The sequence below is a fragment of the Oncorhynchus kisutch genome, linkage group LG12, assembly GCF_002021735.2.
Source record: "Oncorhynchus kisutch isolate 150728-3 linkage group LG12, Okis_V2, whole genome shotgun sequence".
NCBI classification, from domain to species: Eukaryota; Metazoa; Chordata; class Actinopteri; order Salmoniformes; family Salmonidae; genus Oncorhynchus; species Oncorhynchus kisutch.
The window spans coordinates 14,649,436-14,665,415 of NC_034185.2; the positions used below are offsets into that span (position 1 = coordinate 14,649,436).

The 15,980-nt window shown below is 45.2% G+C and overlaps 1 protein-coding gene across 1 annotated transcript in view; it reads right to left on the reverse strand.

Annotated features, from left to right (window-relative positions):
* lpgat1 (lysophosphatidylglycerol acyltransferase 1) overlaps positions 1-15,980 on the reverse strand; it is a 73,559-nt gene that overhangs the window by 10,906 nt on the left and 46,673 nt on the right. The window contains exon 6 of the mRNA XM_020496243.2: positions 4,395-4,521. Coding sequence (XP_020351832.1) covers positions 4,395-4,521 — 127 coding nt within the window. The remainder of the gene's footprint in view (positions 1-4,394; positions 4,522-15,980) is intronic.

Here is a 15,980-nt window from a genome sequence, read left to right on the forward strand (position 1 = left end):
GCACAAGACAAGTTGCAGGAGACAATGCTCGCGAATGAGGACCACCATATGTAATAGGACCATATTCTGCATTGTGCACACTTTAATGGTAGTTTAAAACATTAAGAAAAAAAAAATATTTTTGGCACATCCCTAATAGAAACTGCTGAGGGGAAGGACATACAAATCTTACTGTACACAGCAGAGGCAGAGAGTGTGTGTGGGGGAAAGCTACAGCAACCAGCCTCTGTCTAATTCATCAAATCAAATGTTATTTGTCCCATACTTTGTTAACAACAGGTGTGGACTAACAGTGAAAAGCGTACTTACGGGTCTTCCCAACAATGCAGAGAGAAATAATAGAAAAGTAAATAACTCATAATAATAAAAGTAGTAATAGATACATAATGAGTAATGATAACTTGGCCATAAACAAGGGATACCAGTACAGAGTAAAAGTGCAGGGGTACAAGGTCATTGAGGTAGATATGTACATATAAAACTTAGAATAAAGTGACACAGTAAACAGTAGCAGCAGCGTAAGTCAAAAAAGTTAGTGCAAAAATGGTCATTGCAGATAGTTAAATAAACTCAGCAAAAAAAGAAACGTCCTCTCTCTGTCAACTGCGTTTATTTTCAGCAAACTTAACATGTGTAAATATTTGTATGAACATAACAAGATTCAACAACTGAGACAAACTGAACAAGTTCCACAGACATGTGACATCTTCTCCTCATGGACTGCACCATATTTGCCAGTTCTTGCTGTGAGATGTCGTTCCTGTAACGCACAGTGTTGAGATTGCCTGCAATGACAACAAGCTAAGTTCGATGATGCTGTGACAAACCCCCCCAGACCATGACAGATCCTCTACATCCAAATCGATCCTGCTCCAGAGTACAGTACAGGTACTGTTTTAGTCGTCTCAGAGTACGGACATTGCAATTTATTGCCCTGGCCACATCTGCAGTCCTCATGCCTCCTTGCAGCATGCCTAAGGCACGTTCACGCAGATGAGCAGGGCCCCTGGGCGTCTTTCTTTTGGTGTTTTTCAGAGTCAGTAGAAAGGCCTCTTTAGTGTCCTAAGGTTTCATAACTGTGACCTTCATTGCCTACCGTCTGTAAGCTGCTAGTGTCTTAACGACCGTTCCACAGGTGCATGTTCATCAATTGTTTATGGTTCATTGAACAGGCATGGGAAACAGTGTTTAAACCCTTAACAATGGAGATCTGTGAAGTTATTTGGATTTTTACGAATTATCTTTGAAAGACGGGGTCCTGAAAAAGTTTAGTTTGACTTAGTTTAGTTAGTCTGGGTAGCTTTTTTGTTAACTATTTAGCAGTCATAGCTTGGGAGTAGAAACTTTTCATGGTCCTGTTGGTTCCAGAGTGCAGTAGTACAGAGAACAATCTATGACTAGGGTGGCTGGAGTCTATGACAATTTTTAGGGCCTTCTTCTGACACCGCCTGGTATAAAGGTCCTGGATGGCAAGGAGCTCGGCCCCAGTGATGTACTGGGCCGTACGCACTACCCTCTGTAGTGCCTTGCGGTCGGATGCCAAGCAGTTGCCATACGAAGCAGTGATGCAGCCAGCTCTCAATGGTGCTGCAGTAGAACTTTGAAGATCTGAGGGCCCACACCAAATATTTTCAGCCTTCTGTGGAAAAAGAGGCATTGTCGACTGTTTTGATCATGACAGATCCTTAGTGATGTAGACACAGAGGAACTTGAAGCTCTCGACCTGCTTAATACGTAGCCGTGGGTGAACAGAGAGTACAGGAGGGGATTAAGCACATAACCCTGAGGGGCCCCAGTGTTGAGGGTCACCGTGCATATGTGTTGTTGCCGACCCTTACCACATGGAGGTGTCACATCAGAAAGTCCAGGATCCAGTTGCAAAGGAAAGTGTTCAGTCCCAGGGTCGTTAGCATAGTGATGAGCTTGGAGGGCAATATGCTGTTTGGATGCTGAGCTGTAGTCAAATTAACAGCATTCTCACATAGGTTTTTCTTTTGTCCAGGTGGGAAAGGGCAGTGTGGAGTGCAATAGAAAATGCGTCATCTGTGGATTTGTTGGAGTGGGTCCAGGATGTCTGTAATGATGGTTATAATGTGAGTTATGACTTTCAAAGTATTTAATGGGTACAGATGTGAGTGCTATGGGGAGACAGGCTACCTTGGCGTTCTTGGGCACAGGGACAATGGTGGTCTGCTTGAAACATTTTGGTATTACAGACTGGGTCAGGGAGAGATTGAAAATGTCAGTGTAAACACTAGCCAGCTGATCAGTGCATACTTTGAGTAGGCGTCCTGGTAATCTGTCTGGCCCTGCTGCCTAGTGAATATTAACCTGTTTAAATGTCTTACATCGGCTACGGAGAGCGTGATCACAGTCATCCGGAATAGCTGGTGCTCTCACGCATGGTTCAGTATTGCTTGCCTCAAAGCGAGCATAGAAAGCATTTAGCTTGTCTGATAGGCTTGTGCCACTGGGCAGCTCGCGGCTGTGCTTCCCTTTGTAGTCTGTAATAGTTTGCAAGCCCTGCCACATCCATTGAGCGTCGGAGCCGGTGTAGTACGGTGTAGTACGATCTTAGTCCTGTATTGACGCATTGCCTGTTTGATGGTTCGTTGGAGGGCGTAGCGTTATTTCTTACAAGCGTCCTGGTTAGAGTCCCGCTACTTGAAAGCGGCAGCTTTAGCCTTTAGCTCAGTGCAGATGTTGCCTGTAATCCATGGCCTTTGGTTGGGATATGTAGGCACTAGAGATCCACCAATTATGATTTTTCAACTCTGATACCGATACCGATTATTGGAGGACCAAAAAAAGCTGATACCGATTTAATAAGCCAACTTTTATATATATATATATATATATATTTGTAATAATGACGATTACAACAATACTGAATGAACACTTATTTTAACTTAATATAATACATCAATAAAATCTATTTATTCTCAAATAAATAATGAAACATGTTCAATTTGGTTTAAATAATGCAAAAACAAAGTGTTGGAGAAGAAAGTAAAAGTGCAATATGTGCCATGTAAAAAAGCTAACGTTTAAGTTCTTTGCCCAGAACATGAGAACATATGAATGCTGGTGGTTCCTTTTAACATGAGTCTTCAATATTCCCAGGTAAGAAGTTTTAGGTTGTAGTTATTGTAGGATTATTTCTCTCTATACCATTTGTATTTCATATACCTTTGACAATTGGATGTTCTTATAGGCACTATAGTATTGCCAGCCTAATCTTGGGAGTTGATAGGCTTGAAGTTTCCGAGAAACATAGGATATTATAGTTCTTCAGGTCTCGTTGATAGAATAGTCTCGAACAGAGCTCATCCAGTTTGTTCTCAAGTGATTGTAAATTCGCTAATTAAACAGATGGTGGAGGTGGATCATTTACTCTCCGCCGTAGTTTCATCAGGGCACCAGCACGTTGGCCTCTATATCGCCGTCTCTTTATTATCCTAGTGTAGGGGGATTAGGGCCTGGTCAGGGGTGAGCAGTATGTCCTGTGCCGCTGTTTTATTTAAGTAGAAATATATTAATCCAAATCAAGGTTAGTGATCGCTGTTCTGAATCTGTTTACGGTTGTAGGAAACGATGGAGGTAACATTATGTACAAAAGAACAGAAGATCAGCGCACAAAACCCCAAAATAGCAGAGTTGGTCAGGAGCCAAAAAACAACCGCTATACTTCCCATCGCCAATCTTCCCCAGAATGAGTCCATAATTACAAGATCTGAACAAGAGCCTTAACATGTTCTTATTATATTTTCTATGATGAAGAGGGCCAGACCAAGATATGGATCTCAACCTGGCCGAGCCCTAAAGCCCACAACCTGGCCGAGCCCTAAAGCCCACAACCTGGCCGAGTCCTAAAGCCAACAACCTGGCCGAGCCCTAAAGCCAACAACCTGGCCGAGGCCTAAAGCCAACAACCTGGCCGAGGCCTAAAGCCAACAACCTGGCCGAGCCCTAAAGCCAACAACCTGGTCGAGCCCTAAAGCCAACAACCTGGTCGAGCCCTAAAGCCAACAACCTGGTCGAGCCCTAAAGCCAACAACCTGGTCGAGCCCTAAAGCCAACAACCTGGTCGAGCCCTAAAGCCAACAACCTGGCCGAGCCCTAAAGCCAACAACCTGGCCGAGCCCTAAAGCCAACAACCTGGCCGAGCCCTAAAGCCAACAACCTGGCCGAGCCCTAAAGCCAACAACCTGGCCGAGCCCTAAAGCCAACAACCTGGCCGAGCCCTAAAGCCAACAACCTGGCCGAGCCCTAAAGCCAACAACCTGGCCGAGCCCTAAAGCCAACACAACGCAGCCCAGCCTTGGATAGAGACTAAGAGGGTGAGAGAGGTACAGAGATAAAGAGGTGTCAGTATAGTTGGGGTCAGTCATTACCTGTAGTGTACATGTGTGACCGTGGGAGGTCTGTAGCCAAAGATCCACGTCTGGATGTCCATGGGCCTGGCTTTGGGGTACGCTATGGTCACATCCACCACCCACTGTAGGCCTTTGGGTTTACTACCTGCACAGACGGAGATAGAGAGAGTTAGGACATGAATGAGCAGACAGTGAGGATGATATGGACAGCGGAGAGAGGTGGGAGATGAGGAGACAGGGGCAGAAGGGAAGAGAGAGAAAGAGGGATGACAGATTGGAGGGAGAGAGAGTAAGTGACTAAGGGGTGTGTCTGTGTGTATGTCTGTCTGTCAGAGTGGGCTGTGCATCCTTAGGCTGTGACAGAGGGGACGAGAGAGGCTGAGGGGGGTTGAAATCATAAGGAGAGGAACGTCTGGCCCAGACACAGGCAGTGTATGAAAACCTTACTAGCCGTCACATCCTTGATCCTCCGTCCTTGTTTCCTTAGTTCCTCATCAAAGCTCATTGGAGGGGAGGATCCATAGTCCCTCCCTCAGATCTACTCCTCCAATGAGCTTAGAGAAATTGAGGAAGCGAGGAGACAAGGATTTGAGGATTAAGTAAGCTTTTCAGACACAGAGCCATGGCATCACAGGGCGGACAGAGCTAGCAGGCGAGGTGGGCAGTGACATGGTCCAGGTGATTATCTCAGGATAAACCTCATCGCTCAAGCCGAGCCTCTGATCTGTGACATAAGGCTGCAATGGCCTACAAATACAGATGTAGCCTGTTTGGCCTTTGTGTGTGACTGTCGGAGACTGCGTGCGCGCGACTGTCGGAGACTGCGTGCGCGCACGCGACTGTCGCGACTGTATATACTACCGTTCAAATGTGTGTACATGCGCGGGTGCGTGTTTTACAAATCTAAAGATCAGATGGAGGAAGGAGAAAAAGATTGACAATTTCCGCAGGTCTTTCAGACTAAATCACTTAACTGCACTTGGACAACTCTGCTGTCTCAAAACTTTGCTAAAATGAACACAGACAGAATGAAAGCAGAGTTCTGATGCTGTTCAACAGAACATCTATTCCTGCCTGGGCAATGTTGAACATTTTGTATCAGGCCAACAGTGTTCCAATCTCCATGAGGGTAACAGGGATCTGGTTCTCGGCACAGTGAAAGCCGAGCAGCCGAGTTTGCCGCCAGATCTGAAACAGGCGTGGTGCCAAGCTATCACTACCTCCCTGTAACGCAGTGACAAACAATACTGTAATGACAGCACAGACATTCATTTGATACCACATCGCAGTAGCCTGGATGCTGTAAACAGTTAGAGGGAGCATACACAGGGTGTCCATCTCAAATGGCAACCTATTCCCTATAGAGTGCACTACATTAGACCAGAGCCCATAGGGAGTAGTACACGAATAGAGGAAGTGGGATGCACACAGGGACAAAGGTCTCCCTGACAATGAGGCTAGTCAGGCCATGCTCTTAACCAATCAGGAGGTTCCTGGGTTAATGGACACCTGTGATTAGTCACTGAGCACGGGAAAATCCCATACACAGCTTATCAAAAACCAAAAGGCATAGCACCAAGCGAGTCATCAACTAACTGCCAAATGCGTTGTCATCCCTGTACCTTGTACAAGCGGCCATTAAGACTACAACGTTTCCCCTGCATTTCCATATCAGCCCGTTTAACAGCAGTTATCAGATTGGCGACCATGCTTCGGTTGAGTGGCTTGAATAGGCAGAACAGGCCAAGCCACCAGCGAGAAACTCTGCAGTCATTGGCTCGGGGTTTACACATTCTGTTGTTGTGCGACTGTCTTTATTTACCCCGGGTGACAGAGGGGCCGATACACAGCGGTGGTAGAGGAGGAGCGAGCTGTGTGGCTGATACACAGCAGAGGTGGTGGAGAAGGAGATGGCAGCGAGCTGTGTGGCTGATACACAGTGGTGGAGGAGAAGGCAGCGAGCTGTGTGGCTGATACACAGCAGAGGTGGTGGAGAAGGCAGCGAGCTGTGTGGCTGATACACAGCGGTGGAGGAGAAGGAGATGGCAGCGAGCTGTGTGGCTGATACACAGTGGTGGTGGAGAAGGCAGCGAGCTGTGTGGCTGATACACAGCCGAGGTGGTGGAGAAGGCAGCAAGCTGTGTGGCTGATACACAGCGGAGGTGGTGGAGAAGGCAGAGAGCTGTGTGGCTGATACACAGCAGTGGTGGAGAAGGAGGAGAAGGCAGCGAGCTGTGTGGCTGATACACAGCGGAGGTGGTGGAGAAGGCAGAGAGCTGTGTGGCTGATACACAGCAGTGGTGGAAAAGGCAGCGAGCTGTGTGGCTGATACACAGCAGTGGTGGAGAAGGAGGAGAAGGCAGCGAGCTGTGTGGCTGATACACAGCCGTGGTGAAGGAAGCGAGCTGTGTGGCTGATACACAGCCGTGGTGGAGAAGGAGGAGAAGGCAGCGAGCTGTGTGGCTGATACACAGCCGTGGTGGAGAAGGAGGAGAAGGCAGCGAGCTGTGTGGCTGATACACAGTGGTGGTGGAGAAGGAAGCGAGCTGTGTGGCTGATACACAGCAGAGGTGGTGGAGAAGGCAGCAAGCTGTGTGGCTGATACACAGCGGAGGTGGTGGAGAAGGCAGAGAGCTGTGTGGCTGATACACAGCAGTGGTGGAGAAGGAGGAGAAGGCAGCGAGCTGTGTGGCTGATACACAGCCGTGGTGGAGAAGGAAGCGAGCTGTGTGGCTGATACACAGCCGTGGTGGAGAAGGAGGAGAAGGCAGCGAGCTGTGTGGCTGATACACAGCCGTGGTGGAGAAGGAGGAGAAGGCAGCGAGCTGTGTGGCTGATACACAGCCGTGGTGGTGGTGGAGGAAGAAGCAGAGATCTGTGTGGGCGATACATTAACATCAAATCCCATTTCCTCCGAGTGGCCCAATATCTGCCTGTGTGAGTCAGCAGAGTGAGGCTCTCAGCACCATCAGGGAGGGTGAGAGAGCGAGCGCGTTAACGCTGTGCCTTTCATCAGCCAGGGATACAGACGCTAATGCAAACTCACACGCATATACAAACACATACTACACAAACTATTCCAAACTCTCACACACTACGTAATAATAACACGTGGTGTATATAGTGCCGTTCAAGAGCCCAAAGACTGTTTTACACAAATGTGAATATAAACACTCACATGCACTATAAACGTGCAAGCAAACACAGTGCAAAACATGAATAAAACCAAAAGCATACCTTGACTTGGAAGAGTTCCAGTGTTGGAAAAGCCATAGCCAGCTAGCTAACATAGCATTCCTCTCTGGTTGAGCCAGGTGTTTGAGTAGGCTAAACTAGCTAGCTGCATTTGCTGGCTAAGTGAAAGTAAAAACTAATAATACAACCAAATATAGCTAGCTCTCTCGCTTCTCCCTTTTGGAAGAAATTAATTTGTTGTCCTTTTGTGTAAACTACTCACCACATTTTATGCACTGCAGTGCTAGCTAGCTGTAGCTTATGCTTTCAGCACTAGATTCATTCTCTGATCCTTTGATTGTGTGGACAACATGTCAGCTCAAGCTGAAAAAGCTCTGATAGGTTTATTTTGTTTTGTTTACCTTTTTCAGTTAAGAACACATTCTTATTTACAATGACGGCCTAGGAACAGTGGGTTAACTGCCTTGTTCAGGGGCAGAACGACAGATTTTTTACCTTGTCAGCTCGGTGATTCGATCTTTCGGTTATAAGTCCAATGCTCTAACCACTAGGCTACCTGCCGCCCCAGGTTGGAGGACGTCCTCTGGAAGTTGTCATAATTAGTGTGTAAGTCTATTAAAGGAGGTGAAAACTATGATCATCCTAGGTTTTGTATTGAAGTCAATGTACCCAGAGCAAGACAGAAGCTAGCTATCCTCCGGCTACACCCCAGTGCTTACCCTCAAGAGTTGCTGCTGAAGCTACTGTAGACCTTTACTGCAAAACAGTGTGTATTAATCAATAATTTGGTGATGTGAATATACAGTGCTTTGGAAAGTATTCAGGCCCCTTGACTTTTTCCACATTTTGTTACGTTATAGCCTTATTCTAAAATTGATTAAATAAAACAATTTCCTCAGGAACACACACAGTATCCCATAATGACACATCAAAAACATGTTTTAAGATAAAATGTTAACCTTATTTACATAAGTATTCCTTTGCTATGAAACTCGAAATTGAGCTCAGGTGCATCCTGTTTCCATTGATCATCCTTGAGATGTTTTTACAACTTGATTTGAGTCCACCTGCGGTAAAATAAATTGATTGTACATCATTTGGAAAGGCTCACACCTGTCTATATAAGGTTGTTGTGCATGTAAGAGCAAAAACCAAGCCATGAGGTCGAAGGAATTGTCCGTAGAGCTCCGAGACAGGTTTGTGTCGAGGCATAGAGCTGGGGAAGGGTACCAAAACATTTCTGCAGCATTGAAGAGATGGCGCCGATAGAGATGGCAGCTTCGCTTCTAGTCCTTAGGAAACTGTGCAGTATTTAGTAAAAAAAATATTATTTCTTATATTGTAAGCCCAGAAGACCTTAAGTGTTATAATATACAGCAGGGAAGAACTATTGGATATCAGTGAGATGTCAACTTACCAGAACAACGACCATGAATACGACTTTCCCAAAGCGGATCCTTTGTCTGCACCTCTCCCAGGGCATTTGAACTGATTCTAGAGGCCGACCCAAAACAATGCCGCCGGAGGAGAGCGGTCTTCTAGTGAGGCTTCGGATGCGTGCACACCACCCACCGCTTCCGAGAATATTACTCACTAATGTCCAGTCCCTAGTTAACAAAGCCAATGAAATCAAGGCAAGAGTTGCTTTCCAAAGAGATATCCGGGATTGTAACATACTCTGTCTCACGGAAACATGGCTAGCTGGGGACATACTGTCGGACTCCGAACAGCCAACGGGATCTTCGCGCCAACAGGGATAAACATCTCTCCGGTAAGGAGGAGGGCGGGGGTGTATGTTTCATGATAAACGACTCATGGTGTAATTGTAACATACAAGAACAAGTCCTTTTGTTCACTTGACCTAGAATTCCTCACAATCAAATGCTGACCGTATTATCTACAAAGGGAACTCTCCTCGGTTATCGTCACAGTCGTGTATATCCCCCTTCAAGCGGATACCAAGACAGCCATTAAGGAACTTCACTGGACTTTATGCAAGCTGGAAACCATATATCCTGAGGCTGCATTTATTGTGGATGGGAATTTTAACAAAGCTAATTTGACAAAAAGGCTACCTAAATTCTATCAGCATATCGTTTGCAGTACACGAGCGAGTAACATGCTCGACCATTACTACTCTAACTTCCGCGATGCATGCAAGGCCCTCCCCCGCCCTCCTTTTGGCAAAACAGACCATGACTCCATCTTGTAGCTCCCCTGCTACAGGGAGAAACAAACAGGAAGTGCCCGTGGTTAGGTCTATCTAACGCTGGTCTGACCAAATCGGACTCCACGCTTCAAGATTGCTTCGATCACTTGGACTGATATATGTTCCGGGTAGCCTCCGACAATAACAGTGATGTATACCCTGACTCGGTGAGCGAGTTTATAAGGAAGTGTATAGGAGATGTTGTACCCACAGACTATTGAAACCTTCCCTAAACAGAAACCGTGGATTGATGGCAGCATTCACGCAAAACTGAAAGCATGTACCACCGCATTTAATCATGGCAAGGCAACTGGAAACATGGCCGAATACAAACAGTGTAGTTATTCCCTCCATAAGGCAATCAAACAAGCAAAGTGTCAGTATAGAGAAAGTAGAGTCACAATTCAACAGCTCAAACAAGAGACGAATGTGGCTGGGTCTACATACAATAACGGATTACAAAAACAAAAAAACAGCCCCGTCGCAGACAATGACGTCTTGCTTTCAGACAAATTAAACAACTTCTTTGCGCGCTTTGAGGACAATACAGTGACACTGACGCGGCCCGCTACAAATGACTGTGGGCTCTCCTTCTCCATGGCCGACGTGATTGCACCATTTAAAACGTGTTAACCATCGCAAGGCTGCCGGCCCAGATGCCATCCCTAGCCGCGTCCTCAGAGCATGCGCAGACCAGCTGGCTGTTGTGTTTACGGACATATTCAATCAATCCCTATCCCAGTCTGCTGCCCAAACATGCTTCAAGATGGCCACCATTGTTCCTGTTCCCAAGAAAGCTAAGGTAATTGAACTAAATGACGATTGCCCTGTAGCACTCACTTCTGTCATCATGAAGTGAGAGACTAGTCAAGGATCATTTGACCTCTACCTTACCTGACACCTTAGACCCACTTCAATTTGCTTACCGCCCTAATAGGTCCACAGACGATGCAATCTCCATCACACTGCCCTATCCCATCTGGAATAGGCTACAGCTCAGTATTCAACACCAGAGTACCCTCCAAACTCATCATCAATTGGGTCCTGGACTTCCTGACGGGTCGAATCCCCCAGATGGTGAAGGGAGGAAACATCTCCACTCTGCTGATCCTCAACACTGGGGACCCACAAGGGTGCGTCCTCAGCCCATCCTGTACTCCCTGTTCACCCAAGACTGTGTGGCCATGCACGCCTCCAACTCATTCATCAAGTTTGCAGACGACACTACAGCGGTAGGCTTGATTACCAACAATGACGAGATGACCTACACGGAGCTGGTGAGGGCCCTCGGAGTGTGGTGTCAGGAAAATAACCTCTCACTCAATGTCAGCAAAACAAAAGAGATGATTGTGGACTGAGGAAACAGCAGAGAGCACCCCCCCTATCCACATAGACGGGACAGCAGTGGAGAGAAGGTGGAAAGTTCCTCCCTCGTCTGTTGTTAAACTCTCCAATTAGACCCATGTTCAAAGACTGGGCCCTTGTACCAAGACGTATCAAGTTCCTCAGTGTACATATCACTGACAAAATGAAAATGGTCCATGGACACAGTGTGGTGAAGACACAACAGCGCCTCTTCAACCTCAGGAGGCTGAACAAAATGTGACTTGTCACCAAAAACCCTCACTAACTTTTACAGATACACAAATGAGAGCATCCTGTCAGGCTGTATCACCGCCTGGTATGGCAACTACACCTCCCACAACCACAGGGCTCTCCAGAGGGTGGTGTAGTCTGCACAACACATCACCGGGGGCAAACTATCTGCCCTCCAGGACACCTACAGCACCCGATGTCACAGGAAGGGAAAACAGATCATCAAGGACAATAACCACCGGAGCCACTGCCTGTTCACCCCACTTCCATCCAGAAGGTGAGGTCAGTACAGGTGCATCAAAGCTGGGGACGAGAGACTGAAAAAGAGCTTCTATTGTGACTGTTAAACAGCCACCACTAGCACAGAGAGGCTTCTGCCTACATACAGACTTGATATCAATGGCCACTTTAATAAATGGAACACTATTCACTTTAATAATGTTTACGTATCTCACCCCATACTGTATTCTTCACTATCTATTTTTTTACTATCTATTGCATCTTAGCCGCTCTGTCACTGCTCATCCATATATGCTATACTTATCCCATTCCTTTACTAGATTGTGTGTATTAGGTTTTGTTGTGGAATTGTTAGATATTACCTAGTAGATACTGCTTGACCGCAATAACATCTGCTAACCATGTGTATGTGACCAATAAAATTTGATTTGAAGGTCCCCAAGAACACAGTGGCCTCCATCATTCTTAAAAAGGATAACTTTAATGTTTCACCATTTAGATTTTTATGAAATTCACTAAGGAGAATGGTCCTCAACTTCCTCCTCTGAGGAGCCTCCACTGACAGTGTACAAAACATTAGGAACACTTTCCTAATATTGAGTTGCACCACCGTTTTGCACTCTGAACAGGTCATGGCCTCTGCAAGAGGTCAAACGCGTTGCGCAGGGATGCTGGCCCATGTTGATGTCCTTTGGGTGGTGGACCATTCTTGATATGCGCAGGAAAATGTTGAGCATAAAAAACCCAGAGAGTTGCAGTTCTTGCCAAAATAAAACCGGTGCGCCTGGCACCTACTACCATACCCGGTCAAAAGGCACTTAAATCTTTGTCTTGCCCATTCACACTCAGTTGTCTCAAGGTTTACAATCATTATTTTACCTCTCTCCTCCACTTCATCTACACCAATTGAAGTGGATTTAACAAGTGACATCAATAAGGAATTACAGCTCTCTCCTGATCAGTCGGTCATGGAAAGAGCAGGTGTTCCTAATGTTTTGTACCCTCAGTGTTAAAACTATGATGAGAGAGAGTCTCAATGAATACAACAAAGAGCTCCTGTTTTTATGAGTAAGTTTATGTATAAGTTTATATTCAGCACCAGGGCCATGCACAGACCTCCAACTGGGACCGTTCCCCATGGACATTTATCCTGCCCCCACCCCCAATGGACATTTATCATTGATACCTTTGTAAATATGTATACATTATTATTTGTATTACTGTTCTTTAACCTCATTCCCCCACCCCCCCCTACTGCACCCCCGATGGACATTCTACACCCCCCCCCCCTAATTTACATTGACGGACGCAACACAAAATGGCGATCCTGCGTATTTGCGTCAAGTTTATAATGGCAAAGGTACATAAAGATGACGGAATTCAGAAACGACGCCATTGTTTTAGCACTATGCAGAGTTTTAAAACTATGGTGCACTAACAAATCATCACAATCTACTCTGTTGTTGCGGGGCTGCACAATGCAACGATGCAGAATTGCCACGTTGTGTAGCTAATTGTAGTTCTTGGTTGCATATACTGTATAGGGTATAAATCAGGCTTTAATCATCAAGCCCTTAGTATTCTCCTTAATCATCATTGGGGCGGCAGGGTAGCCTAGTGGTTAGAGCATTGGACTAGTAACCGGAAGATCGCAAGTTCAAACCCCCGAGCTGACAAGGTACAAATCTGTCGTTCTGCCCCTGAACAGGCAGTTAACCCACTGTTCCTAGGGAGTCATTGAAAATAAGAATTTGTTCTTAACTGACTAGCCTAGTTAAATAAATAAAAATCATCACTTTTTCCAACTATTAAATGACATGATTCTTTATTGGAATTTTTGTTTTACCTAAGAAGCATGTACTTCCATGTAATAGACCTGGATGTATTTGATAGCTCAACTATAAGTGCTGAGTCTCTTATTACAGGCCACTGGTGTTAGCTGCATTAGCAACCCCCATGGTGGCCAGACCCCTTAGCCACGTGCACTCAATACTGCTGGCCCCAAAACTACTTTACAATTACTAGAAATGCATTTTGGGTTTTGATCTTAAGCCAGGGAATTCCAATGTGCGTGCGTATGCCTGTTTGTGTGACGGGGGATTCTTGTTTGTGTGTGTGTGTGTGTGTGTGTGTGTGTGTGTGTGTGTGTGTGTGTGTGTGTGTGTGTGTGTGTGTGTGTGTGTGTGTGCGCTTCAGTGGTGGTGTTTGTTAGGCTTGGGTGGTATACCGGGGTATTTGGAAAAAGCCACGGGATGGTTTATCAATACCATTAACACTATTTCCTTTAAGTATTTTAATATTTGTAGCTACTGTACTTAAATACCTGCAGTCAACTTGTGCAATAAAGAACATGCTATATTTACAGGAACAGTATGGTAGTTTCATTTCACCTATCATGAAGGTTATGGCACTCCCCAGTCACGTGGTGTTTTTGTGTTGCTTTTTTATAATTATTTATTACAAACAACACAAGGAAGGGGTAACATAAAAGTATTAGAACACGAAGGACAAACAATACAACATCAAGACACTATCAAACATGTATCAGTCTCCGCAACAGAGCCATCCTTATGTGTGAGGGTGCGTGTGCATGATAGTGACATGAAATATATGTCAATGCACCAACAACCAAGAGAAAAAAGGAAAAGACAAGAAAACAGCAAACAATGCAAAAAAATAAATACAATTAAAATGTAAAACAAAGGACATCAAGGACAACTGAAATCACAACAGCAATGCCCACTTTATATGTTTGTGTGCATGTCTGGCACTATTAAATGTATGTGTGTGTTCTTATATGTGTTTAGTGAAGAGAGAACACGTGGTGTTTGTTTACAAGCACACAAAGACGAGAAACCAGAGCCTTGTGAGTCACTCACTATTGTGCAGAATACACCAGGTGATCTAATTACAGTATGGAATTCACAACAAAATGTTTCTCAGCTAGATATCATCTAACTATTAAGTTAACTGTCTAAAATGTGCTAAATGCTCTGCAGTTGTGCATTCGATTTGCTAATTTAGTAGCTAGTTAGCCATCTAGCTAAGTGGTTCTTCCATTTAGTTAGAGTTCTCTATGGGATTTTACATGTACTTGTTAGCATCGCTAACCTTCGGATTACAGAGTATCAGTGGCGTTTAAAAACAGCCCCTTGTGTTCACTGCCGGTATTACCGAATATCCCAGTATGGCACAAGGTCGGTATGAAGGTATGACAATCTGGATACAGCCCAAGCCTCGTGTTTGTGTGCGCCTGTCTGTGTATGTGTGTTTGTGCTCACGCCTGTGTGTATGGGTGTATGCAGCCTGGGTGAGGGGGGGGGGGGGGGGGGGGGGGGGGTAAAATAAACATGTCATTTTCTTAATTGGGGAAACATCCTCCCACACAATCAGTGTATTTAGGCCTGGTCCCCAGAAAGAGAAATTACTCTACCGATAACTGTCGCTGGGGGTCCAGGGAACCTCAGTTGCAATTTCTGGCTCCTTCATGTGTGACACTGTCTGTGTTTCGCCACCCCCATCCATCCAGCCCACGCCCTCCCATTTAAAACAGTATTCTCAGAGGGCACTACAACAGAGAAGTGATGATTTGATGCGAGTATTCCGTCAACAGGCAGCAAGCTCAATACAAAACTCCCATTTGATCAAGATCTGCACCACACATTCTATGTATAGGAAGAGTGACAATATTTACAGGAACAGTATGGTAGTTTGAAAGAATAACTGTCAATATTTATCAAAGAGGCTACCAGTGAAATAAATTAGTTTTGGGAGTTGGATGTGTAGTTTACTGACAGTGTGACAAGATTTGCCCCAGGGAGGTAGTTTAGAAGAGTTATTTAACTTGAAAACTAGGCCTACTCAAAACATGTTTTTATTAAACCACTTTTTTGGATGGAATCAAAAGCTTAAGATAAATTGTTGAGTCTCATGCCAAAATCGCATGTCTGATTACTACTTCAATACCCACAATCTCCTTCTCTCCCCACCATTTGAAAAGTATAGAACTAGGGCGTGTTATACTCTGGGAAGCACAGGCATGGTTGATAACTGACCGGGAGAGTCAAAGAGCAAGAAGAAGAGCGTGTGTGTGTGTGTGTGTAGGCAGCTTCTTTCTTGACTGTGTTAACGTGTGTCTCAACGGATGGTGATGCGTCCTGACAACATATTTTCCAGGAATCTGTGACTATCTGGAATCAGGTAAAATACCCTTTAAACCAGGGTAGGGTCGATTTGAATGGAAGCCAATTAATTCAGGAGGTCAACTGAACTTCCAATTCAATCATTGAAAAAAAGGGCACCAATGTTCAATGACTTTTCAATAAACTGAAAATGAGAAGCTGTATATATTAAAATTATAATCG